General features: G+C 38.3%; 1 protein-coding gene across 4 annotated transcripts in view; it reads left to right on the forward strand.

Moving 5' to 3' along the window:
- LYST (lysosomal trafficking regulator) overlaps positions 1–26,309 on the forward strand; it is a 192,825-nt gene that overhangs the window by 94,838 nt on the left and 71,678 nt on the right. For all 4 annotated transcript variants that reach the window (XM_067711027.1, XM_067711028.1, XM_067711029.1 and 1 more), the window contains 11 exons: positions 3,306–3,439; positions 4,223–4,421; positions 6,604–6,735; positions 9,188–9,815; positions 10,541–10,718; positions 12,521–12,690; positions 13,943–14,173; positions 15,814–15,980; positions 17,095–17,247; positions 23,754–23,945; positions 25,643–25,818. In XM_067711027.1, coding sequence (XP_067567128.1) covers positions 3,306–3,439; positions 4,223–4,421; positions 6,604–6,735; positions 9,188–9,815; positions 10,541–10,718; positions 12,521–12,690; positions 13,943–14,173; positions 15,814–15,980; positions 17,095–17,247; positions 23,754–23,945; positions 25,643–25,818 — 2,360 coding nt within the window. The remainder of the gene's footprint in view (positions 1–3,305; positions 3,440–4,222; positions 4,422–6,603; positions 6,736–9,187; positions 9,816–10,540; positions 10,719–12,520; positions 12,691–13,942; positions 14,174–15,813; positions 15,981–17,094; positions 17,248–23,753; positions 23,946–25,642; positions 25,819–26,309) is intronic.

Below are 26,309 nucleotides of genomic sequence, written 5' to 3' on the forward strand. Positions count from 1 at the left end.
AAGTGAGATTGTTGAATCATATGGTAGTTCTATTTTTAACTTCTTGAGGAACCTCCATACTATTTTCCGTAAGAGAAGCACCATTTTACAATCCTACCAACAATGTGCAAGTGATCCAATTTTTTTACATTCTCACCAAACAATTGTTATTTTTTGATAGTGCCTTTTCTATAGGGTATGAGGTAATAGCTTGTTGTGGTTTTGATTTGCATTTATTTTCCTGATGATTAGTGATGATGAGCATCTTTTCATCTACTTATTGGCCCTTTGTATATCTTCTTTGAAGAGATGTCCATTCAAGTCCTTTGACCATTTTTTAACTGGGTTATTTGATTTTTTGTTAATGAGTGATAGGAGTTCTTTATATATTCTGCATATTAATCCTTATCTCACTTATGGTTTGCAAGTATTTTCTCCCATTCTGTAGGTTGCCTTTTCACTCTGTTGATTGTTTCCTTTGGTGCAATAAAAGGCATTTACTTTTAAGTATTCATCCAATCATTCTTTTGGAGAATAGAACAAATTTACCACTTCAATGTAATGTTAATTGTAGATGGAAATCTGGAGATTAATTTCTGTGCAAGGTTTTAGACAGCCATGGATAATGCTGATCTGGAGGGTCAGGATCAGAGCTTGCGCTGCTGGTAGTAGCTAGAGCAGTACTTGGCTGGAGAACATTTGAGTCAATTGGAGACTTGCATTTACCGTAAACTCTGAAAGGGGTCCTGCTAAGAGTGTGGAGAGTAGAGTCAAGGAGAGGGAAATAGACACACTTCTGAGTAAGGGAGCCACGTTACCCAGAAGTCATAGAGCTGTATCAGTATACAGGGCAAGTCTATGAAGCCTTGGCTTCATGATAGGCATAAGCTAAGGAACATGCTTTGATCTTAGGTCTAGGCAAAGCATCTCAACAGCTGGGTGGATCAGGTAGTCTTCACAAGGACCCAGCCAGGGAATGAATATAGGGCTGTTTCCTTTCTGCCCTAGTTATAAGCATAGTCTTCATGGTATGGCTCATAGAGCCTCCTTAGTTCTAGTGTAGACTGTAGATTGTCCAGAGTTATTTAGCGTGTAACAACAGTATCATCAGACGTAATTAAAGACCAGTTCAAAGTGTGTACCTTTAGAATTTTTAAAAATTTGGTTACTTCCAAATTTGGCAACAGCCCCCCCCCAGATTTACTCACTATCAATAATGAGTTAGGAAGCTGAAGGAAACACTTCTAATCTGTCATTAACAAAAACAAGTTTTGACCAAACGTGCTAGAGGAAAGACAGAATTATTTTTCTGTTCTTCCTATATAAAATTATATTACAAAATTATTGTTATTTGAAGAAGCAGTCAAAGAATATGCTCCTGCAAAACACAGGGGGAAAGTACTACAGAGCTGTGTCAGGCAGCTAACTGTTGCTTTTTCTGGATTTTATGGTATTGTCAGTTTTTAAAACTTTCTATTTTGTTGTGATTTCTCATTCTGAATAAATACTCACTTTCAGAATTTAAAAAATCCATATATATATATATGTATATATACACACACATATATATATGTATAAAAATACACTTAATGTTTCAGGGAGAGAAAGCAAATGAACATAGTGATAGTAAATACAAACAAGTTGGATCAAAGGCAGTATAAATATAAACATGTAATAAAGAAATAGCTCAATCGTAGATTGGAAGATCAAATCTTAACTAAAAATTGGACAGCTATTTTAGTATTTCAAAAGAGGATGCTAACTTGAGCATTAAAAAACAGTGTGATTGGGCTTCCCTGGTGGCGCAGTGGTTGAGAGTCCGCCTGCCGATGCAGGGGACGCGGGTTCGTGCCCCGGTCCGGGAAGATCCCACATGCCGCGGAGCGGCTGGGCCCGTGAGCCATGGCCGCTGAGCCTGCGCGTCCGGAGCCTGTGCTCCGCAACGGGAGAGGCCACAACAGTGAGAGGCCCGCATACCGCAAAACAACCACAGCAACAACAACAACAAAAAAAAACCACAGTGTGATTAAAAAACAAAACATTTTCTGTTGAATTCAAAAGTGATATACACAAATACTTCTATGGGTTTGAAATAAGATTTTCTTTCCTAATTATTTTTTTAGCTGAGTTGTTTTGTTTTTGTTGCTGGTTGTCTGTTTGCTTTGGCACTGCTCTATTTTAGTACTATTTTTCAGGCCTGAATCAAGTTTTCATACTTGGCCTGCCTCGTCTTCCAGTTTTCATATATCTTTTTCTCTCAGGGCACCTTGGCCCTGTCTTATAAAGAGAGAGGCCTTTGTTAGAATAGTGTGATTAAGTCTATCAATTCCTTGGCCTTTTCATTATTCATTTCCATCGATAATGGCAGGAAAAACAGCAAGACCTGCAACCCAAGGCGGTTAATTTTGCTTTTTGTTAATGACTTTGTTGAAAGGTTATTTGGGCTAATAAAATGAGGTGAAGATTATCTTTCAGTAGTAGTTATCTATATAAGAGTCCTTTTTCTCTGTTACTGTGGATAATTTAAGATTGGTTCGGTATGGGAGAAGCATTTTAAAGCACCTCAAAAGGATGCTAACTACTGTTTGAAACTGCACACTTAGTAATTGTGCAGATAATTCTATTATTTGGACTTAAAAGTAAATTAATCCAAAATGCAGAATTTCTACATTGTCTAACTTTTTTCAATTTAGTACATCTTGTTCTAAAATTCTTTGATTAAATGCTGCATACAGAAATTAGCATTGAAATCTGTACATTTTTAATAATGCTCTTTGAAACTAAATTATTTGTAAATAGTTAATATCGATAATGTGTTTCATGTGTTTCTTTTTCTTTTTATAAATTTATTTATTTTTGGCTGTGTTGGGTCTTCGTTGCTGTGCGCGGGCTTTCTCTAGTTGCGGCGAGCAGGGGCTACTCTTCCTTGCGGTGCGTGTCCTTCTCATTGCGGTGGCTTCTCTTGTTGCGGAGCAGGGGCTCTAGGCACACGGGCCTCAGTAGTTGTGGCACGCAGGCTCAGTAGTTGTGGCTCATGGGCTCTAGAGCACAGGCTCAGTCGTTGTGGCACACAGGCTTAGCTGCTCCGTGGCATGTGGGATCTTCCCGGACCAGGGATCGAACCCACGTCCCCTGCATTGGCAGGCGAATTCTCAACCACTGTGCCACCAGGGAAGCCCTAAGATTTACTTTTTCAGACAAATTTAATCTTTGACCCTGAATACATACACAGTGTTAAACTGATGTATTGCATGTCTTCTAAAAAGCATGCAGCATGTTTTTCAGTAACTCTGTGCTAATCGGTATGTGTTTCTTTTCTCAGCAAGGTGTTTGGGAAACTCTGCTGGCAGCCCTAGAAATCCTCCTCAGAGCGGATCACCAGCAGCAGATGTTTAATATTAAGCAGTTACTGAAAGCTCGAGTGGTGCATCACTTTCTACTGACTTGCCAGGTTTTGCAGGTACTTTTCATGTAACTTTACTTCTGGAGATATTTTCTGTGATGATTTCTGTTTAATGACTCAACGCTATGGACTCAGATTTTTGAGGGACTTTCAGTGAGGTTATTTTCTGTCTGCCCTACTCTCCAGGATCCCTTCTTTCAGCGGATAGTATCGGAGTTTTTTAACCCCAGCCTCTTGTAGCTTGACCTTTCCTAACTCAGTTACAAAAGAGCAACTGCTAAATTCCAGAAATATTTCTTTATGTTGGGGTAAAATAATAATTTTGTAGTCTCTCGGACATCAACAGTAGTGATATTTTAACTTGTTTCATATTTCTTAAATAAGAAGTACCAGTATGTGTTGGATGCACTACTCTGACATGTTTTCTATGTGGTTTAAGTCAGCCGTATAACCACTTCGGGCCTCCGTATTCTAGAAATGATGGATAAAACCTCTCAGAGCTGTTGTGAGAAATAACTTTGTAGGCTGGAACATAGTGTATTCATGTAATCAGTTTTGTCTATCAAAAAATTTCCCTTCTGAACCCATAGTAGTAGTAGTAGTAGTGATAAGAGTACTAATAGTAGCTAACATTTATATGGGGACATTGGTTTTAATGAACTTTAATAACAGGGTTGCTTGAATTGAGAAATAGCAACTCAATTGTATGGTAAATACGGTCAGTCTGGAGTAGTAAACCAACACAGTTCTATCTTAAACAGAATTATCTTGCTTCAGTGAGAAATGTGAGTTAAGTTGACAGTTCTCTTTAAATCTAAAGAGAGTGTTTATGTTTTTCAGGAACACAAAGAGGGTCAGCTTACATCCATGCCCCGAGAGGTTTGTCGGTCATTTGTGAAGATTATAGCAGAAGTCCTTGGGTCTCCTCCCGATCTGGAATTATTGGCAGCTGTCTTCAGTTTCCTTTTAGCAGCTCACCCTCCTACCAATACTTACGTTTGCCATAACCCTGCAGGCTTCTACTTTTCTTTGCACATAGGTAGGTATGATCATTTTTGTTAGGTCTTGGCTGTTTCCACTTTTGTTTCTTCCTTCCCGCTTGATTTGTGTTTGTTTGATATATATTGAATGGCCTCTGTGCTAGAAATTAATCACACACTGGGATTGGGACAGGGGCCGAGGGCCATAAAATGAACCAGACATAGTCTCTGCCTTCAGAGGGCTTAAATGCCAAGAGGCAAGGGGAGATATAGATGCTGAAATAATTATAATAAGAAGCAATATCTGGTAAGTACATAAGAGATACAAAAGAAGAACTAATTAGATTTCAGAAGAGTTAGGGTTTCATTGGACAGGTATGGAGAGAGATTTAATAGATTAATATCTGCCATGGGATTGCAGAATTTAAGTAAAATTTAATGGGTAGATTGGAGAATTAGCATTCCAGGTGAAGAGAATGACTTAAAGGAGGAAAAATAGAAAGAGAAAAGAAAGAATAATGAATTTTACCTAATATAGGGGATTTATAAAGGAATAGTGAGCAATAATACCATAAATGTAGTTTGGGACCATCATTTATTCCACCCCACCCAAGCTCATATTAAACGAGTCCTTGAATGTAAGATCAGAGAATTTGAACTTGTATTCTAGTTGGGGGTAATTGAAGGATTTTGTTTTGTTGTGTTTGTTTTGAGCCAAGGAATACGATGTAAGTAAATTATTACAGTAAAATTCAGTATAGAGAAACCACCAACGTAGAAGTGAGTTGAAGCTCTGGGAACAGATGAGACCACTGAAGAAAAGTGTGGAGAGAGAGAGAAGGAAAAAGGAAGCTAAGGATGGAACTGTTGGTGATATTACTATTCAGAGGGTGGAACAAGAAAGCGTAATCTCAGCGTAAAAGAAAGATAGAAGAATCAGAGTTTTAAAAGAACTAGGAAAAGGTGATGTGGTAAGAAAGCAAGCAAGAGTATATCTGTGAGAAAGCTAGATAGTAAATTTAGAGAGGGAAACTGGTTGTCCAACAGCCATTTTAAACAATATAATAAGTGAATAAAATGATTCCGCCGCAGTAAAAATCCAAGTGAAATTATACAGCATGACTCTGTGTTAGGTTCAGCTAACATTTAGTGAATAAAGCAACGCCAAGATTCTGGTAGCAACTAAAATGTGGTCACCTCCCTTAAGGAGTTTACAGTCTAGTAGAGGGGAGAGAGACATAAACAGGTAAGTATACCATGTGGAAAGCACAGCGGTGTCAGTATTTCATTTTGGGTAGCATAGAGCATGGCGAGGGGATATTTCCCGGAGGTGGTGATGCCTGCTCTGAGTCTTAAAGGCTGAGTAGGAGTTGAAGGGAGAGGAGATTCTTGTAGCGGTAAGGAGGCAGCAGAAAGCCACTGGGAGGTTTTAAGCAGAGATTAGCATTTCATAGAGAGAAGGCTGGTAGCTATGAGGATTTGGGGGTGACCAGAGGTCCATCACGGATACCATTTAGAAGTCCAAGGTAATAGTCCAGGTGAGGGGGATTAGAGCCTACCTTATAGCGCTATGCTAGGGATGAGAAGAGTTCCAGAAACAGAAATAAAGTCAGCGGAACCTGGAGACTGACTTGACACGGGTAAAGGAAAGGTTGTGGTCAAGGGTGGCTCCTGGATCCTGCGTGGGAAATAGGTACTTCTACCAAAGGAACCAGAGGACAACACAGGAGGGAATTTAGGGCAGAAGGATGACTCAGAGTTAGATTTGTTGCATTTGCGGTGCATTTAAAAAACCAAGCAGTTGAATTTAGAAGTATGAAGCTCAAAAAGGAAGATTAAACTGGAGGTATCAACTTTGGAGTCATATTGGGGCTGTGTAAAAATAGAGAAGACACAGCCTTTCCCTCAAGGAATGAATTGATGAACAGTCTCCTTGGAGAGATCATATTAGCGTATAAAAAGTGAACAGTTAGCTGCTAAACTATAGGAATAACTATAAGTACCGTTAGAATTCAAAGAAAATAGAAGTTAATGTGGCTAGTAATAATCAACAGAAGAATCTAGAGTAAGAAGTTGTAGAGTGTCCTCACGTATCAAATGGGCATTATTATAAAGGATGCCGTTTTTTCTCTTTGCTTTGAACATCTTTTTGTAAACGTTTGTATTTAACGACTTGCTTTTAAAGTTATATTTTTGTTTTATCCTTCTTTAAAATTGTCTGAAAACTTTTTTTGATCCTAGATGGCAAGATCTTTCAGGAGAAAGTGCAGTCAATCATGTACCTGAGGCATTCTAGCAGTGGAGGGAAGTCTGTTACTAGCCCTGGATTTATGGTAATAAGCCCATGTGGTTTTACTGCTTCGCCACCTGAAGGTAAACAGACAAACGAAAACAATGCTGAAAGTATGACCCTTCTGTATTTAGTTCTGCATATTAATAGATAAATAAATTGTACGTGTTTTAGCAGCATAATACAACCTGATATTCAGGATAAATAAATGGAAGGCTAAACTTAAAAATAATAGAATATGTTTAAGGAATCCATTTCACTACTTTCTGATATCCGTAACTCACACTCAGTATAACAAGTGCCTCTCAGGAGAACTTAGGGAGTGGATGAGGCTCATGCCCTCTTGCTCTGGAATTCTCTCTCCCCTTCTGTCATAGTCATATGTCTTTCATTAAGCTTCTGATTTATTTCCCCATTTTCTTCAAAAGCTATGTTAGGCTTACTGTCTCCTTTCCACCTGAACTCATTCTAGACAACTTCACTTGCCATGTGAGTGGCCGTCCGTACTCCAGCCTTGACCCTGGGGACCGTCATCCCCTTTACTTTATCTACCAGTCTGCTTGCATCTGTCTTAGACACCATCGAAGAACGCTTCCCACCCATAGACCTCCCGTCTCCCACTCTCTATGACAACTTCCTATCCTTCTGGTTTCTTTATCATCCTCCCAAGTTCCCTCTGCCTGTTTTCCCCTTCCAGCCTAGATCCCATCAGCCAATAATTTTATTTCTTCATTTTCCTTGTCCTCTTGGCCTTTCAGCACGCTTGACCTGAAAAAGTCGAACCTTTCCTCAATCTGACCATCCTCACGCTGCTTAGAATTCCTGCCATTAAAAGGGTCTGTGGCATAGTTGGCCTTTTAATGCTGCCCTATAATTTTTCTGTATATTCAGAATTAGTTGCCTCTTCTATCTCCATAGCAAGTATATTCAAGTCTTTAAGCTAACAGTACTTTTCTCTCTTCCTAGCTTGTTCTTAACAGACAACCTCATCTCTATTTTTATAAAGAAAAAATAGGTACATGTCTCCTGGTTGTGAACTGACTGTATGTCTTTTCCTTTCCTGACTGCCATCCTCTCCCAGACTGAGACATTCCTTCTCCCAGACTGTTAGTCCCACCTACTCTTGTCTCCAGCTCCAATACAAATCATTAAATAGGCTGGTAAGATAGAGACATGGATAGATAGAACACAGTATCTGGGTATTAACCTCCAGTTTTCCTTCTCTCCCAAAGTGTTTCAGTTATTCTCTAGCACGTTTTATGGCCTTTTATTATAATATTTTAAGGCTATGTTTTAATTAGTTTTATTTGGAATTTCATAGGAAGTGTCATTTTTTAAATCATTGTGCATCACTCTGAAACATTTTCTAGTACAATCATGCCCCTATTTTTTCCAGGTCGTTTGAACAGTCTCTTTTGGCAACCTTATTCCTCCAGCCAAAACCCAGAAATAACTAGGAAAAACTTCTGAGCTATGGAGCTGTTTTATTGCCACAAAGCCTGAGCTCTGAGCAGTTCATTCAGTGCTTGTTTACTTTATATCAGTGCTTCTCAAGTTTTAGCTTGCTGAAAAATCACCTGGAGAGCTGGTTAAAATGTACATCCCTGGGCCCCTGCCTCACACGTTCTGATTCAGTAGATCTGGGGTGGAGCCTGAGAATGTGCATTTCGAACAGTCACACAGTGGTGCTTGATCCCCATGCTCCTGGCCCACAGACCATACCTTGAGTAGCATCCACTTATATCCCATGCACTAAGGATGAGAGTGATTTTTCTGGTCTCCTCCTACACAGAATATAAGAAGCAGAAAATCCGAGAGCTATGGCAAGAAGAGAAAAAACTGTTTCTTCTCAGTAATAGCAGCAAAAAGTGACTACAGAAAGGGAGGAGTGAGAGAACAGTCTAGGGACATTGAGCCTAGTAATAACACCAAGTACAACTATCACTAACATTTATTGAGCACCTATTATATGGCAGGCACTATGCTAGGTGCATCATGGATATGATCTCAATCCTTAAAGCAGCCTTGCAAAGTAGATGTTCTGAACCCTCATTTTACATTTGCAGAAGTGAACACTCATCTCATTAAATGATTTACCTAAGCCACCTAACTAGCTGAACTATCGCTTGAATCCTGTTATATCTCGTTGCAAAGCCCACACTCTTTCCACTGTATCAAAGTGCATCCTAGTGACTGCTAGCCTGAGGTACATTGAGTTTCACTTAATTCACTTAATTTCACTTCAGTAGCACCATTAATCCTAATAACTTTGAATCACTCAGGCAATATTGTATTTTGTTAAGGAGACAGGTAAAGATATGTATTTTGGGAAAATTTTAATAAAAAGTAGTTAAAAGAAAAATAGTTTTAACCTTAAGAATTTTTAAGCATTAGTTACTATGATCGTTAGCCTGTATGGATTCTTTAATATCACTAGATAAATGGGTATTGCTCTGGTTGGGACCGATAGTGCAGAAAAGAAGTGGGCCCGCTCATAAGATTTTTCAATACTGTTTTTGTGTCTACTCTCACCAGGAAACAATTCCTCCAGTACTGTTCCACAGCAGATGACTGCCAGCATGTTACGTTCTAGAAGCCTACCAGCATTTCCTACTTCTTCACCTCAAATACAACCACGAAAATTGACTGGAAGTTTGGGTTGTAGTATTGACAAGTTACAAAGCGTTGTAGATAATGATGTTGCTTCCCAACCAGAGAAATGGAGCCCTCGGGGGAGTTCCGAGACGCTGAAGAAAGGCAAAGCAGATGCTTTTGTCAGTAGCTGTGAGTCTGCAAAAACGGTTTGTGAAATGGAAGCTGTCCTTTCAGCCCATGCCTCTGTCAGTGGTGTCCCAAAAGGAACATCGGGACTTCCAGCGGTCAAAGTAGATCAGAAGGAGGTGGGAACAGAACCCAGATCAGACGATGACAGTGTTGGGGATGAGTTCTGCCCACGCCGACCTGATTACCTGAAGGGACTGGCCTCGTTCCAGCGAAGCCACAGCACTATTGCAAGCCTTGGGCTAGCTTTTCCCTCACAGAATGGCTCTGCAGCTGTCGGCCGGTGGCCAAGTCTTGTTGACAGGAACACCGAAGACTGGGAAAACTTTGCCTTTTCTCTCCGTTATGAGCCAAACCACAACCGAACTACAAGTGCTCACAGGTAGTCACATGTTTTTGTATGCCAAACCCCTCCCCGCTTTTTTTTTTTTTTTTTTACTGTTCTTTGAAGAATTTCTGTACTTGTAGAAATGTCTTTATTATGGGATCTCTTATAACATATATATTAATAACGAACAAAGGTACCTTTCTCCTTATTTTAATACTAGGTGATATTGAATTCCATATTTAACCAAAGGATAAACCATAAATTGTTCCTGAAGAAAAAATTATCTTATGGTTTATTTAATTCCATATGGTTATTAGAGAAAAACTCTTCAGTTTAGGGAAATTATACGGTTTATTATCGTTCCCAAGAGCATCTCAATTAGCACCGTCAGTGAAACTTTCTACAGGATGATGGAAACGTTCACCTGTGCTGTCCACTGCAGGAGACACATAAGGCACTTGAAATGTGGCCAGTGCAGCTGAGCAACTGGATTCTTAGTTTAATTTTTAATAGTTTAAATAGCACAAGTGGTTATTGGAAATCACAGATGTAGAATAAACTAGTGTTTAATAGATGATATACCCAAAAAAAACCGGTGATTAAAAAGTGATGGCAAATTTGTTAATCACAGTTAAATCAGGAAACATTTTTTAAACCTTATGCACTTTTGTTTCACATGTGAAAATTATTACTACTCATCACAGTTCTTAAGGTAATCATGAGGCACTACTTTCCTCCCTGATCTTGTTTTGGTAAGACTTTCTGGGTCTCTGTTTTAGTGTAACTGAAGACTGTTTGGTACCTGTATGTTGTGGGTTGTATGAACTCTTAAGCGGAGTTCTTCTCATCCTGCCTGATGTTATGCTGGAAGATGTGATGGACAGGCTCATTCAAGCAGATACGCTGTTGGTCCTTGTTAACCACCCATCACCTGCTGTACAACAAGGAGTTATTAAAGTAAGGGCAAATGCTAAATACGTTGTTTTCATTTGGAACGATAGACATATGCATAATTTAAAATTTGAATGTACATATTCAAGTAGACCTGAAGCTTTCCTTTATTCTTAGGCATAATGAGCTGATGTGGTTTGTTACTTCTTACCTCTATTTTTCTCTGTCTTATCATCCACCTTTAAGCCCTCCTCCATATATTGATTCATATCAGTATGTTTTTTTAAGTCTTCTACTTACAAGGAACACACAGGTCATTGGAAGTCTCTCCTGCAGTGTAGTATCGTTAAATCTTAGACACTTACTTCAGGTTTCAGCTCAGATGTCACCTTCTCAAAGAGGCCTTTCCTGTTCACCTTTCAAACCAGCTTCTGTCTAGCCCTGCTCCTCACTTGTTCTATGTCTAGCATCCTAGGTGTGTCTTGTAAGTACCTTTTTAATTTGTTTGTGTATTTGGTTTTTTTTAACCTCCCATACTGAAATATAAGTCCTGTGAGGGTAGGCATCTTGTGTCTAATATATAAAAGGTCCTAAGTACATCGTTGAAAGAATAAATATTTGATATGAATGGTTCCCATTAGGAGACAACCCAATATTGAAATGGTCTTTAAAGATTCTCATTTTCTTAGTTTGATGTGGGATATTGTTAAATCAGTTGCAACCCCCTATTTACTTAGCTTCCATTTCATGTGTAAAACATCGGGCTAGCTGCTATGTGGGATATAAAGGGGAATAAGCCTCTGCATTTAGGAGTTTATAGGCCAGTGGGGAAGAGAGACATATACCCAACTAAGTAAAATGTCAGGACTTGTGTGATGAGTGCTTCAGTGGTAGTATTAATAAAGAAGAATGGGAGCACAGGAAAAGCAAATAATTCTGATGCGGGAACCAGGGAAGGATTCATGCAAAAGGCGTAGTTTGTATTATGCTGTAAACTAGAAAGCTTTTTAAGTAGGGCGGTAAAGAGGTGTGTGTTTTGGGAAGAATAGTCTGTCACCACTGTGAGGGAGTCATCGCAAGGGAGAGAGAGGTGGAAGTGTTGTGTTCGCAGGATATCACAGTGGTCCAGGGGAGAGATGATGAGTCCCTGAGCTGGGGAAGTGGAAAGTCAAAGGACAGACAGATTTGAGAGACATTCACTGGAATGGAGGTGAGAGACCTTCATAATTACGTGTGGGAAATCAGGACAAGAAAAGCCAAAAGTGAGATTAGCCTTAAAGTCTCATAGGATGGTGCTACTGTGCTCTAAGATCAGAACCATGGAAGAAGTGAGTTTGGAAGGAAAAATAATTACTTAGATTGTACACAGGTTGCATTTAAGATTCTGGGAAAGGATGGAAGTTTAGACCTATGCTCAAGGTAAATAAAATGTTAAGAAGTCTAGAAAAATAGAGGTCTGGGATATATATATATACACATATATATATATATATATTTTTTTTTTTTCAGAGAAAGCTTCATACAGTGCTGACTCATTTTTCTTTTTTCAGAATTAGAACTAGGCACAAATATTCTACTTATACTCAGCTAAGGCTGCCAATCTGCTAGGTGTCCATGCTCAGCTAAAAAGCTAGTTTCCCATCACAAAAGTATTAAGATCTCCAAGACAGGGTCATCATTAGCATTCCGTAATAATCAGAACAAAGTTCATTTTCATTTTGCTATGGAGGTGGCATTTTTTTGAGCTTTCTCTGTTCTATACAGATGAAATTAAACAATAACTTACAACTACAAATATAATACACTGTCTGACTTGTATACATTATATAAAATTTTAATATATTGTCTAACTTAATTTTTTTCCTCAGCTATTAGATGCATATTTTAATAGAGCATCTAAGGAACAAAAGGATAAATTTCTGAAGAATCGTGGCTTTTCCTTGCTAGCCAACCAGTTGTATCTTCATCGGGGAACTCAGGAATTATTAGAATGCTTCATTGAAATGTTCTTTGGCCGACATGCTGGCCTTGATGAAGAGTAAGTGGGTTCTTCCCTCCACCAGAATTGGGAATCTTTTGTCTTAAATGTATAATTTGTTAAACTGACTCTTAACAAAATCGCTTGGTCACTCTTAGAAAAAATCTACTAAAAGTCATTTTCCAGGTGAATCAATTTATTATTTTCCATATTATAGTCTTTCTAATATAACTTCTTCCTTTGTATTTCATTCATTAGCTAGAAACTAGTAAGTAAGAAAGAAAGAAAGAAATGCTGCATCAGATGAAAGAAAGTGATAGTTAAGATTTGGTATCCGGTGTTAACCTGAGGTTAACTGAGAAGAAGGTGGCTTCTGTGGTCCCAGCAGCAGATTATAGGAGGGCTCCATAGACAAGCTCCTCACTCCCTCCGAGACCCGGCTTATCTGGGTGAAGAGTCAGTCCCCCACCTGGAATTCTGATTACTGAGCTTTGTCCCTGGTATAATGCTGAAGGATTAGCAAATAAGTACAAAAATTAAAGAATATTTTTCTCCCAAGTCAAAAGTTTGGCAGAAAAGTTAAACTGTTATTTCTGTGTATGACAAAGTAGAGAGAAACGTGTGTCTTGTATTATTATTAAGTGTCTCCTACTTATTTGTAAGTAGACCAATTCAGACCTTGAAGAATTTACTTATTAGATGCAGCCGTGACAATAGTGCTTTGCATTTGCATACAGCTTTTGGCTCTTTCAGAGCAACTCTGCATCATCTCATTTGATGCTCACAAAGTCTTGAGAAGAAAGTAGAGCAGATATCACCACACGTAATTGACAGATAAAGAAAATGAGGTATAAAACATGTAAATAATTTCCTTCCATCCCAGAGACAAAGAGTATTGGAACAAGAACTCGAGATCCATTCCTTTCACTAGACCTCTTTTTACTAGTTCCCTGAAATACTGTGTAAAATAGTAGTCTTTTTTTTTCCTGCACACTTGTTATATAGATCCCTAGAGCAGGGGATCTTTGGACAACTTAGCGGTTCATGGACAAATTAAAGTGAGTCAATTAAAACCATGAAATTGTATAAATGTTTCCCTTGAATATTTGCCTTGGAACAGACTTCTAGCAACACCTTTTATCTTTTTATTGGAGGGATTTATGATCTAAAAACGGTTAAGAATCCTTGCTTCCCTAATTTATGCTTTATAGCTTCAAAATCAAGTCAACAAAACGGCCCATATTGCAATCATTTTTCCTTATTTCATGGTTAATTGCTTCTAATGTGCTCTTAACTGTATTATTTATTATAGATTTGATCTGGAAGATGTGAAAAACATGGGACTTTTTCAGAAGTGGTCTGTCATTCCTATTCTGGGACTAATAGAGACCTCCTTATATGACAACGTGCTCTTGCATAACGCTCTCTTACTTCTTCTCCAAATATTAAATTCTTGTTCTAAGGTAGCAGATATGTTGTTGGATAATGGTCTTCTCTACGTGTTATGTAATACAGTAGCAGCTCTGAATGGATTAGAAAAGAAGTAAGTTTTAAATCATTATTTAAAACTACATCTGATAAGAACTTTGGAAAGGGAAAAACTTTACTAGCAGGTTACATTAAAGCATTTGATATTTCATAATACTTTCAAAGAATTTCTTTCCTCTAAAACTGATTAAATTAAATTAAATTAAATTTGGAGGGCATATTTTCCATCATTTTCAAAAAACTTGGTTTAAAAAAAATAAGCTATTTATATGACGTACTTTTAGGTATTTAGAACCTGAAGACAAGGTGAATAAATTTAACTGTCCTCAAATATATTTACCAAGCTTCCACTATAGTCTTATAAAAATTATTATCCCCATCAGGAATAGGAAATTGAGGATTAGAGAGATGTAGTAACTTGTTGCAGATCACACAGCTAATAAACAGAGAACTTGAGGCTGAATCTTCTCACTTCAGAAGCCTGTGCTTTACAGTCACCATGCTCTCCCACTTTTAGCATGCTGTACCGCTGTCTACTACCATAAATGAATTTCTAGTAGCGAAAAGTACATTGGCAAATGGCTGCCCACCCAATTGATTAACAGCTTTAAAAAATACGTTAGGCAATTATATTTTTATTTGGGTTTTGTACCTTCAGTGTCTGCATTTATGATGTACAGTATAACATTTTTATTAGCATAATGTTAAGATACACATCTCTAGAAGCATCATCTTACTGCACGTTAAAACATCAACTATTAACTATATTTTTGCAGAGAAGGCAGAGCATATCCTCGGTGACTCTCTAGGCAGGGAGGCTCCTGGGTGCTAGAGAGGACAACTTGTGGTCAGCTCAGTGCAGGTTTTATTGGGCACCTGTTTTATTGAGGATCTGTGTGCTGGGCATATGAGAAATACAAAGCATTGTATTCCTCAAAACATTTAGTCTTGATTATAATACAGTGCATGAAATTGGTGGAACGTGGGAAGAGTACCAGCAGGCTCCTGCTAAGAGCAGTTTGTTGCTGTTGTTGTTTTAAAGAAACTGTACTTACGGAATGTCCTTATATGCCACTCTGTTGATTGCCGCCTCCCCCGAATTTACCATTTCTAACTCTTGCTTGATTTTGAAAAAGTAAGTGGAGAGGCTTAATATCACACATTGAGGTAGATTATCAAGGTTAAAAATTGAGGGACAGAAGATACTAATTCATATTTGTTAGGTAGTTGTAAGTGATTAATATATACGTTCAAATCTGTATCTCTTTTAATCCTTAAAATAAACATACATTGTGTAGGTGAGATTCAGAGAGGTCAGTTAATTTATTCAAATTCACCACTTCTGTGAAGCCTTCTCAGAATATCCCTCTTCATGCCCACAGAATCTTCACCTTTAGTGTGTTGGGAACCTGCCAGTGCTTTCCCACAGTATCTTGTGTAGCCTCTGTTGTTACGTTTACCACCACTTACTGGTTATAGTTATCTGTTCACTTGTCTGGTCCTTTGCAAGCTGAATTTTCACAGGAGTCAAAGCGTGTCTTCTTATTTCTGTTCCTAGCGTGTAGTTTATGTAACCTGCCATAGAGTAAGCATGGATAAATATCGAATGAATGCATGAAAGAATGAATGAATACTGGCAGAACAGGAATTCAAACCAGTTCTATTTGCCTTAAATTATTTGTTCTTTTTCTTTAGCGTTCCTTTGAATGAATACAGATTGCTTGCTTGTGATCTGCAGCAACTTTTCATAGCAGTTACAATTCATGCTTGCAGTTCCTCAGGCTCACAGTATTTTAGAGTTATTGAAGATCTTATTGTACTGCTTGGATATCTTCAAAACAGCAAAAGCAAGAGGACCCAAAGTAAGATCTAATTTTCATGGATTTGTGGGGGGCAGTTGTATAATAGCCAAAAATGTTAGTAGAGCCTAATCTCTTTCTCTGGCTTCTCTAGAGAGAGTGGGATAGAGGAGAGAAACTGTTTTACTGACGGTTCATCCTTAACTTTGTTTACTGGCTTTAAAAAGAAGCCTTTTTAAGTGGCAAAAATTTTAAAGTGATGCCCTGATGTAATTAGTAGCTGCCAACACATCACTAAAAGAAGCTGCTAGGACTTCCCTGGTGGTGCAGTGGTTAAGACTCCACGCTCCCAATGCAGGGGACCTGGGTTCGATCCCTGGTCGGGGAATAGGTCCCACATGCATGCCGCAACTAAGAGTTCGCATGCCGCAACTAAGAGTTCACATGCCGCAACTAAGACCTGGTGCAACCAAATAAATAAATAAATATTTAAAAACAAAACAAAACAAAAAAAAAAACTGCTGATTTTTCTTACCAAGTAGAATGAAAAGTCTTATGCTGAATAGTAACATAAAACATTAGTTTTCTTTAGTGGCAAATATTATAGTGAATAGGAGGCAGAAAAATGTGAGAATTTCTGGTTAAACTTTTGCCTTATCTATTAAAAAGGCTGTTCTTTAAAACAATTATATAAACGAAATAAATTTGTGAGCTAGTATTTTTCTATTGAACTTTTTATAGTAATCATTTGGAAATTTGCTTTAAAATTGCTTTTAAAGATAGTTAAGAAATGTTTACAACCATTGAGAACCCACGTTGATCAAAAATTTTAAATTTATCTCTAATAAAATATTATTGGCAGGTTTTTTTTTTTTTTTTTTTTGCGGTACGCAAGCCTCTCACCGTTGCGGCCTCTCCCGTTGCGGAGCACAGGCTCTGGACGCGCAGGCTCAGCGGCCATGGCTCACGGGCCCAGCCGCTCCACAGCATGTGGGATCCTCCCGGACCGGGGCACGAACCCGTGTCCCCTGCATTGGCAGGCGGACTCTCAACCACTGTGCCACCAGGGAAGCCCTATTGGCAGTTTTGATATTGCATAAATGTAAGAATCAATTCAATTTTTTAAAAAATTAACAACCACATAGCTTGAAAACATTCTAGTATCTTCTGTTTTTAGATATGGCTGTTGCACTACAGTATAGAGTTCTCCAGGCTGCTATGGAATTTATAAGGACCACCGCAAATCATGACTCTGAAAACCTTACAGATTCATCTCAGTCGCCTTCTGCTCCCCATCATGCAATATTCCAAAAGCGAAAGAGCATTGCTGGTGAGTGCTGAAATAATGTTTTAATACTTATAAATGGAAGGTAGCTTGACTCCCCTGTATTCTGATGGCATTCACATTTGAAAACATTTCTTTGTTTCAAAAGCTAAACTATAAAGTTTGAGAAGGTTTTCCTCCCAGAGGAGGAAAACTGCTACTTTCCTACTGCTTTCTTTTCAGTGCTGTTCTCATTCAGTTATCTCTTGAGCACCTGCCTTGTGCCAAGCACTGTGTTAAATGTTGACGATACAGTGATGAAAAAAATAAAAAGACACAGATTCTTCCCTTCTACCGTAAAGTAGTAGAGAAATGTAGAAGGTAGGAATAGAGACCGTAACAGGGCAGCCTGATTTCCATCCAGAGTTAGGGAAGCCTCTGAGGAAGTGGGATTTCAATATAAGGGATGAGAAAGGAGTTAGCAGGAGCCGGAGGAAGAGTATTACAGGGAGAATGAACAGCTGATGTGCAGGTCCTGGGGCAGGAAAAAATTAAGGTTGTTCAGAGAACTGAAAGAAAGCCATGTAGCTGAAGTATAGCCCTTGATGAGATAGTGCTGCCAGATAAGGCTATACAGGACAGCATGAACCAGATCACGTGTCACCATATGGGCCATGTTAAGGAGTTTATTAGATTTTATCCTAATGGGAAGTTGTCAGAGGTTTTTAAGTAGCTGGCATGACATAACCAGATTTTCATTTTGTAAAGACCATTCTGGTTTCTGTGCAGAGTGGATTAGAGGAATCTAGGAAAGGTAGTGGGAAGTGCAAGGAGGAGGCTATTGCAATAGTCAGGGCAGGAGATGATGGTGGCTCGGATATGGTTATGTTATACACGTGACTTTAGGGCTTGCTGTAAATGAGGACATGTCATCAAATTCTTATTTTTAATATTGTTAGACTTATTGTTTCCACAAAATCTGCTCTGACCTATATACACATTAATTCAGAAAGATAGCGTAAACACCCCCCACACATACACATTGGCTCTATATAGGCGCACACACACACACACACACACACACACACACGTCTGTATATACTGGACATAGGTGCATGCACGCGCACACACACACACACATACGTCTGTATATACTGGACATAGGTACATGCGCACACACACACACACACACACACACACACGTCTGTATATACTGGACATAGGTGCATGCACGCGCACACACACACACACATACGTCTGTATATACTAGACATAGGTGCATGCGCGCGCACACACACATATATACGTCTGTATATACTGGACATAAGTACATGCACGTGCGCACGCACACACACACACACACACATACACAAATATATATATGTCTGTGTATACTGGACATAGGTACATGGGCGCACACACACACACACACACACACATATATACGTCTGTATATACTGGACATAGGTGCATGCGCGCACTCACACACACACACACATACGTCTGTATATACTGGACATAGGTACATGCGCACACACACACACATATACGTCTGTATATACTGGATGTAGGTACATGCGCACACACACACACAGACACACACACACACACATATATATATATATATATATATACGTCTGTATATAGTGGACATAGGTACAAGTGCACACACACACACACACACACATATATACGTCTGTATATAGCGGACATAGGTACATGCGTGCACACACACATATATGTCTGTATATACTGGACATAGGTACATGTGCGTGCACACACACACACACATACGTCTGTATATACTGGATGTAGGTACATGCACACACACACACTCACATATATATACACGTCTGTATATACTGGACATAGGTATATGCGCACATACAGACACACACACACACACACACACACACACACACACATTTCTCCAGACAGAGGACTTGGTAAATTGTTTGAAGTTTAATCACCCGTACAGTCTTGAGGGCTTTTAAATCCAAATCCTTCTTCTACCTGAGTTAAACTGCTTCACTGTGGTCGGTGCTATGCCGAAGTTTAAAACCATGTGAAACACTCATCTGTAGAGAAAAGCTATCAAATATACATTGTTTCGCAGGAGTATGTTTACATTATACTAAATGAAAGTTTATGTAAATAAAACTTGTAAAGCATCCACGTAACTAAACTTATCTCCCTATACATCCTTCCTTAATTTATTTATTATTTTTTTAACATGTTTATTGGAGTATAATTGCTTTACAATGGTGTGTTAGTTTCTGCTTTATAACAAAGTGAGTCAGCTATACATATACATATGTCCCCATATCTCTTCCCTCTTGCGTCTCCCTCCCTCCCAGCCTCCCTACCCCACCCCTCTAGGTGGTCACAAAGCACCGAGCTCATCTCCCTGTGCTGTGCGGCTGCTTCCCACTAGCTATCTATTTTATATTTGGTAGTGTATATATGTCAATGCTACTCTCTTGCTTCGTCCCAGTTTATCCTTCCCCCTCCCCGTGTCCTCAAGTCCATTCTCTATGTCTGCATCTTTATTCCTGTCCTGCCCCTAGGTTCTTCAGAGCCAGTTTTTTTTTTTTTTTTTTAGATTCCATGTATATATGTTAGCATACGGTATTTGTCTTTCTCTATCTGACTTACTTCACTCTGTATGACAGACTCTAGGTCTATTCACCTCACTACAAATAGCTCAATCTCGTTTCTTTTTATGGCTGAGTAATATTCCATTGTAAATATGTGCCACATCTTCTTTATCCTTCCTTGATATAATATCTGAATATAATCTCTCCTCATGAGCTTCCCTCCCAGTTGTGCCTCTTTTGTCCCAGGTGGAATTCCACCTTTTACCAAGTCTGGCAGTAGTGCTCAACTGCCTGCATGCCAAAAGGTGACTTTTGGACCATTTTCCCTTTGCAGGATTTCTTAGGTAGTCAGAGACTGCTTAGATGGAATTCACCCTCTTTGACAGAGGAAAGTATACCTTTACTACCTGCACAAATGCCTGCTATTTCTTCCTTCTTGACGTTTCTCTTTCTCATATCTGTTTCTTCCCTTTTCTACCTAGTTCCCTGGTTTAGTTTATGATCAGCTTGTGCCTGGGCTAACACAGCGGCCCTTTTGCTATTTTCTGTTTGGTCTGTGATTTCTCTAACAGTCTGTCATCTCTCTCTTTTATGTACTAGCGCTTTTATCACCCTAAGCCTAAGAGCCCCGCAGAGCTCCACGTTTGTATTATTTATTTTTTCTTTGTGTGAGTCATTTTAAAGTGGATAATAGACTTTTAGTCCTTTCTCTAAACCATTCTCCTTTTTGTTCCTGACTCCTCTAGCCTCTTCTACTGGGGCTTATATTTTTCACACTATCTAAGTAAATGCAGTTACCGTAAGGCCACATGAGGCTTATAGAATCCTAAAAATTTTGAACTTGATAAAAGACCTTGAAAGTCATCCAGTCCAGCTTCCTCATGTTGCAGATCCACCGAGGCCTAGACTTAGAGACTGCTGGAGCGAGGCCCCTGCACCCATCTCTTTGTGTCCTACCTAACACCCACTCCTTCCAGGTCTGTTGTATCTTTGTGTCTCTCTCAGGTCTCTCCCAAGAATTCTTCCTGTTTTAAATACTACCTTATTTAAATTCTGTCATTGTGAATCCAGTTTATAAAACTCCACTTTATATGTGTCAAACTGTTGCTTTGTATTTCCTTCCATGTTGTTTTACACATGTATTTGGCAAAGCTTGTGTTTTATTTGTTGAGTATTAGTCAAAAATTATTGTCAAAGGTGTGTTGGCCTTGTACACTGTCGGAGCAAAACATACACAGTGCTGAAGCTCCTCTGCTTCTGAGCAGTGTGGTTATTAAAAACTCACCTAAGTCCATTTGTTCATGATACTCAAGTGACTGAGAGGGATTTATATTTCCATCATTTAGATCATCAACTGTTCCTTCAAAGGTTTCATACAGGCTGTTCTCATTAGTGGCAGATGTTTGGAGGGATGTTTTTTCCTGGATAGACTTGTTCAGCGTTTACTGAAAACTGCTGAGACGGCTGGCGTCTCCAACCCCACAGCCGCCACCCCCTGCACCTCCCGCAGGCCTTGTAGGGACAGCTCCTCTTGTGGCCACACACCAGTTTTTGATGGCAGACAGGTTCACTCAGGCTGTGAATCCCAGGATATCCATGGCCTGGGACCAGCGTTTCTTCAGCAGCACTTTGGCCACATCTAGATTGTGAGTTCTCATACTCTTGGAGGCGTTAGGTAATATTTTATTGCCAGCTTAATTTTCTTACAGCCTGACTCGTGTACCATTCTGCTCAACAGCTCCGATGGTTCCCTACCACCCAGTGAACAAAGTGCCCATTCCTTAGTGTCTGTGTCTTTTTTTTTATGTACATAGATATGTATAAGAGAGAGAGAGAGAATTCTGCTTGAATAGTATCATCACTATTTAGTATCACTCAACCTTCTGTTTGTAAACTGATTTATATTTCAATATAGTATACTTTTCCATACAATATAAATATTCTTATATTTAATGAATGCCTAATAATCTGTTAGATTTGCCATGATCTTCTTCCCAACCTTCTTCCCTAACCATTATCAATAAACAAAGGTATTTTTTTTACTTGTTTGTTTTTGCTATTATAACAGGATAGCAATGTACATTCTTACATGTATATTTTTTCCCTTGTCTGCTTATCAATATAAAAACTTTACACATCACCTTAATACACAAAGGAAGAAGTAAGTGTTAGGGTATTATTTAAAGAGCTACACATACATTTAAACTGTATGTGTGTGTGTATATAGATGTATATCGTGTTATTGATATAATTCACCTACCAATGAATTTCCTTTATATTTCAACCATTAATAACAATACCAACTATTAACTTTTAATTCTTTGTATGAGGCAGGCATTGTGTTTCACGTACATTATTTTATTTAATCCACAGAACAAACCTCTTTATCCATTCATTCAGCCATCAGATATTTATTGAGCATCAGCCATGTATCAGTTATGATTTCATCTGGTCTCATGGAACTTATATTTTACTGGAGAAAATGGTCAATAAGCCTGTAAACAAATATACTTAGTGTAGTGTTGGATAGTGACAAGTATCTGCCTGTGAGGTAGGCTCTATTTTACTTTCTAATCCACATCTTCCATATTAGGAACCTGAGGCTTAGAAAGCAGAGTATGTGAGGCCACACCAGCTCAATGCAGCATCACAGCCTGACTGCTGGGATACCCTCCCCCTTTTTCAAGTACATAGAACTGAAGAAGACGTAACATGCCCTTATTTGGTGTATTGCTGCATCTCTGAATTGTGATTATCAGCTGCTTATCCAGCATGAAAGCTGTCAGAGATGTAGACGTTTAGAAGAATCTGCTTAAGCTAAGGACATCATCTGATAATATTATTCTTGAATATATCCCAGATATGAATGTTTCTTCTTTTTATTTGCTTCATTTTTGTCTCAGAGGTGACTCCACCTACCAAAATGTATTAACTGATAAAAAATACTGATTACCTAAAATACTGGACAATCTAAAATGCTATTAAAATATTTACATATTTTGCAGGACGAGTCATTAAAACCTTTTGTAAGTAATGTGTATAGAGGCTATTTGTGGACTTTGATATATATGCTTTCATAATTTAAAAAAGGTTCAATTCCAACGAAGGATTTCATTATTCCTCACCTACCAAGACGTCATTTTTGTTCCTGTGGTCAACTTCCGATGCCCTTCTCCTTCAGTCCATTAAATCAAGACTCAGTCCCCTCCTTTTCTCCTGGATCCGCTCCCTGTGTGGTGCCTTTCAGAGCAGGTGCAGTAACGATGCAGGAACCCCATTCCTGCCTCTTTAACCTGAGGAAACATTTCTCGGGAAATGCTTTTGAGGATTGAATCCCACGTGATGCATATGTTCCAAATCACTTTAATATCTGGGCTCTTCACTTTATTTGGCTGATTTCTACTATGTCACTATATACACTTTTCAAAACTAATTTATAAAATTCAGCAATGTTAATTACCCAGAAATAGTAATGTTCATGCTAAAATGTGATGTGCTTTAAAAATCTGTTGATTATTTTGGAATACAAGGAAGTGAAACAGTATTTGAAAATATTTTGTCAAGGCATTCTGAACTGTATGTGTGTGTGTGTGTGTGTGTGTGTGTGTGTGTGTATATATATATACACACACACACACACACACACACACACACACACACACACACACACATACCCCCTTCTAACAGTTCGAGTTTTTCAGAGGACTAAAATTTTGCCAAATGATATCCACCCTACTAAGCTATGTCACAAGCTTCAACGTTCTTGTTTAGGACTTTGACATCAGAGGTACTGTTGTACTTCTTCAAAGAGGGAAAACATAACGCTCTCTTAATCACTCTCTTTCCTTTGTATAAATTACCTTTGAATTAAATAAGGTTCTTTTCATGGTCTGATAATCAAAAAGTTACAGCAGAAATAGTTTCTTTGGTCCTTGTTAACTCTGGCATTTGACGTTTTCATTTATATACTTGAAGGTCCTCGAAAATTTCCCCTTGCTCAAACTGACTCTCTTCTGATGAAAATGCGTTCAGTAGCAAGTGATGAACTTCATATGATGATGCAACGGAGAATGAGCCAGGAGAATCCTGTCCAGGCAACCGAAACAGAGCTTGCACAGAGACTGCAGCGGCTCACCATTTTAGCAGTTAACAGGATTATTTATCAAGGTAGGACTAGAGAATAAATATGTTCTTACTCAGATATTGAACTAAAAGGAAAATAATTTAAGAGAGAACTGACGAGGTTTCAAATTTTTTAACAGCATTATACTTTCATTGTTAGCATCCACACTAGTAAAAGAATCTCTCATTTGGAACTAATAGCCTTGAATAAAATTCCACTTTTTAATATGTTAAATGCTGGCCTAGACTGACGATTGAAGTTTAAAATAGTACAGCACCTCCAATATATTTTTTTAAACTTTTCTTTGAGATAATCATAGGTTCACATGCAGTTATTAGGAAATATTACAGAGATCCTGTGTACCCTTTACCCAGTTTCCCCGATGGATCTTGCAAAACTATAGTCCAGTATCAGTACCAGGATATAGACATCGATACAGTCAAGAAAAAGAACATTTCCATCACCACAAGAATCTATATGTTGCCTTTTAGCACCGCACCCATCTTCCTACCACCCCCATCCCTTCCTCAGTCCCTGGCAACTATCAATCTGTTCTCCATTTCTATGTTTTCATCATTTCAAGCATGCTAAATAAATGGAATCATACAGTACGCAGCCTTGTGTAGGACTGGCTTTTTGCACTCAGCATAATTCTCTGTAGAGTCATCCTAGTTGTTGCATGTATCAATAGTTTGTTCCCTTTTTGGTTTTGATGAGGAGTAGTCCATAGCATAGATGTCGCAGTTTAGTCATTTACCTGTAGAAAATTGATCTGGGTGTTTTTCAGTTTGGGGTTATTACAAATAAAGCTAGCTGCTATAAACATTTACGTAAAAGTTTTTGTGTGAACGTGCGGCTTTCCTTTTCTGGGATAAATGTCCAAGAGTGCAGTTTCTAGGTTGTACGGTAGATGTGTGTTTTGTTCTTGTTAAGAAACTGCCAGACTTTTCTAGAGTGGCAGTATAATTTTATATTCCTACCAGCAATGTGTGAGTGGTCCAGTTCTCTTCACGTCTTTACCAGCATTATGAGTTTCACTGTTTTTAATTTCAGCCATTCTGATAGGTAATATAGGGGTATAGCCTTGTGGTTTTAATGTGCGTTTCTACAGGGGCTAAATGATTTATATATTTATGTATAAACTTTAATACCTACAGAAACCACTAAAAAGCTATGCAGAGAAATATACTCAAAAACACTATAGATAAGTCAAAATTCTAAAAAACGTTCAAGTGACACGCAAGTTTTTTTTTTTTTAACTTTTCTAATTTATGTTTGGGGCAACCAGCCTCCAGGGTGAACTGTGAAATTGAACCATTTTTATCACATGCATGGCATTTGATGGGATAGCATGTCCAGTGAAACAGGTCTGCACATCTGTCTAATGTAAATATCACATGGTCTTTATGTTTAATTTGTACAAGAACCTTTATGACTTTTATCATTTTTCAGTTTAATTCATCTTCATTAGTAAAATAAATCTTTAGTTTAGAACTGCGTGACTTATGTATGTTTAAATTTCTACACTGTTCTAGGTGAACTCATTTTCTCTAGTGTTTTGTATTTTCTACATCTAATGCACCTACCACACATTTATATTGTGACAACAGAATCAGAAATTACATAGAATATTTTTGCCAGCGTCATTATCATTTGTTATGGCTAGTGATTTGACTAGTTCAAATTTGACTAACTTTTTGACTTGATTTGACTAATTTTTTATTCGTCTTTTAATTCAAAGAGTTTAATCCAGACATTATTGACATTTTGAGTACTCCAGAAAATGCACCTCAAAGCAAGACCTCAGTTTCCCAGACTGAAATTTCTGAAGAAAATATTTATCATGAACAGCCTGCTTTCAATCCATTTCAGAAAGAAATGTTCACATACCTGGTAGAAGGCTTCAAAGTATCTACTGTAAGTAAATTAATTACATGGGAAATGTTCATTCACAGAAAAGGATCAGGGGTTTTATGTGTCTGTATTATATGTTTTCAAAATCATATTCCTACACTTTCACAGCATTTTCTGAAACTCAGACAACTTGAATGTTAATAACAGAGTAAAATGTATTGCTAATTTACCCTTTCGAAAAGGACTCACTTCATGCAGCATTGTTTTTAAGTCTGTAACCCAACAACCATTTTCTAATGTTGTAATTTTGTAAATAAGATCAGCATCAGAAAAGAGTAGGAATTTGATGATTACTATGAGGTTTAAACTAATAACCTGTTTTTAACGGACTTTATTTATAGCTACCTACTCTAGAATTATTATTATGATGAATAATTATGAAGTGTAGATGTTGCCTTAAGCATATCCAACACCTTCAAAGTGACACAGAGAATACTGACAAGCGTCAGGCTCCATTTATCATCAGCTCACTTAGGGTTCTGTGGGCCACTTAC

This window comes from Pseudorca crassidens, chromosome 16 (assembly GCF_039906515.1).
Source record: "Pseudorca crassidens isolate mPseCra1 chromosome 16, mPseCra1.hap1, whole genome shotgun sequence".
Lineage (NCBI taxonomy): Eukaryota > Metazoa > Chordata > Mammalia > Artiodactyla > Delphinidae > Pseudorca > Pseudorca crassidens.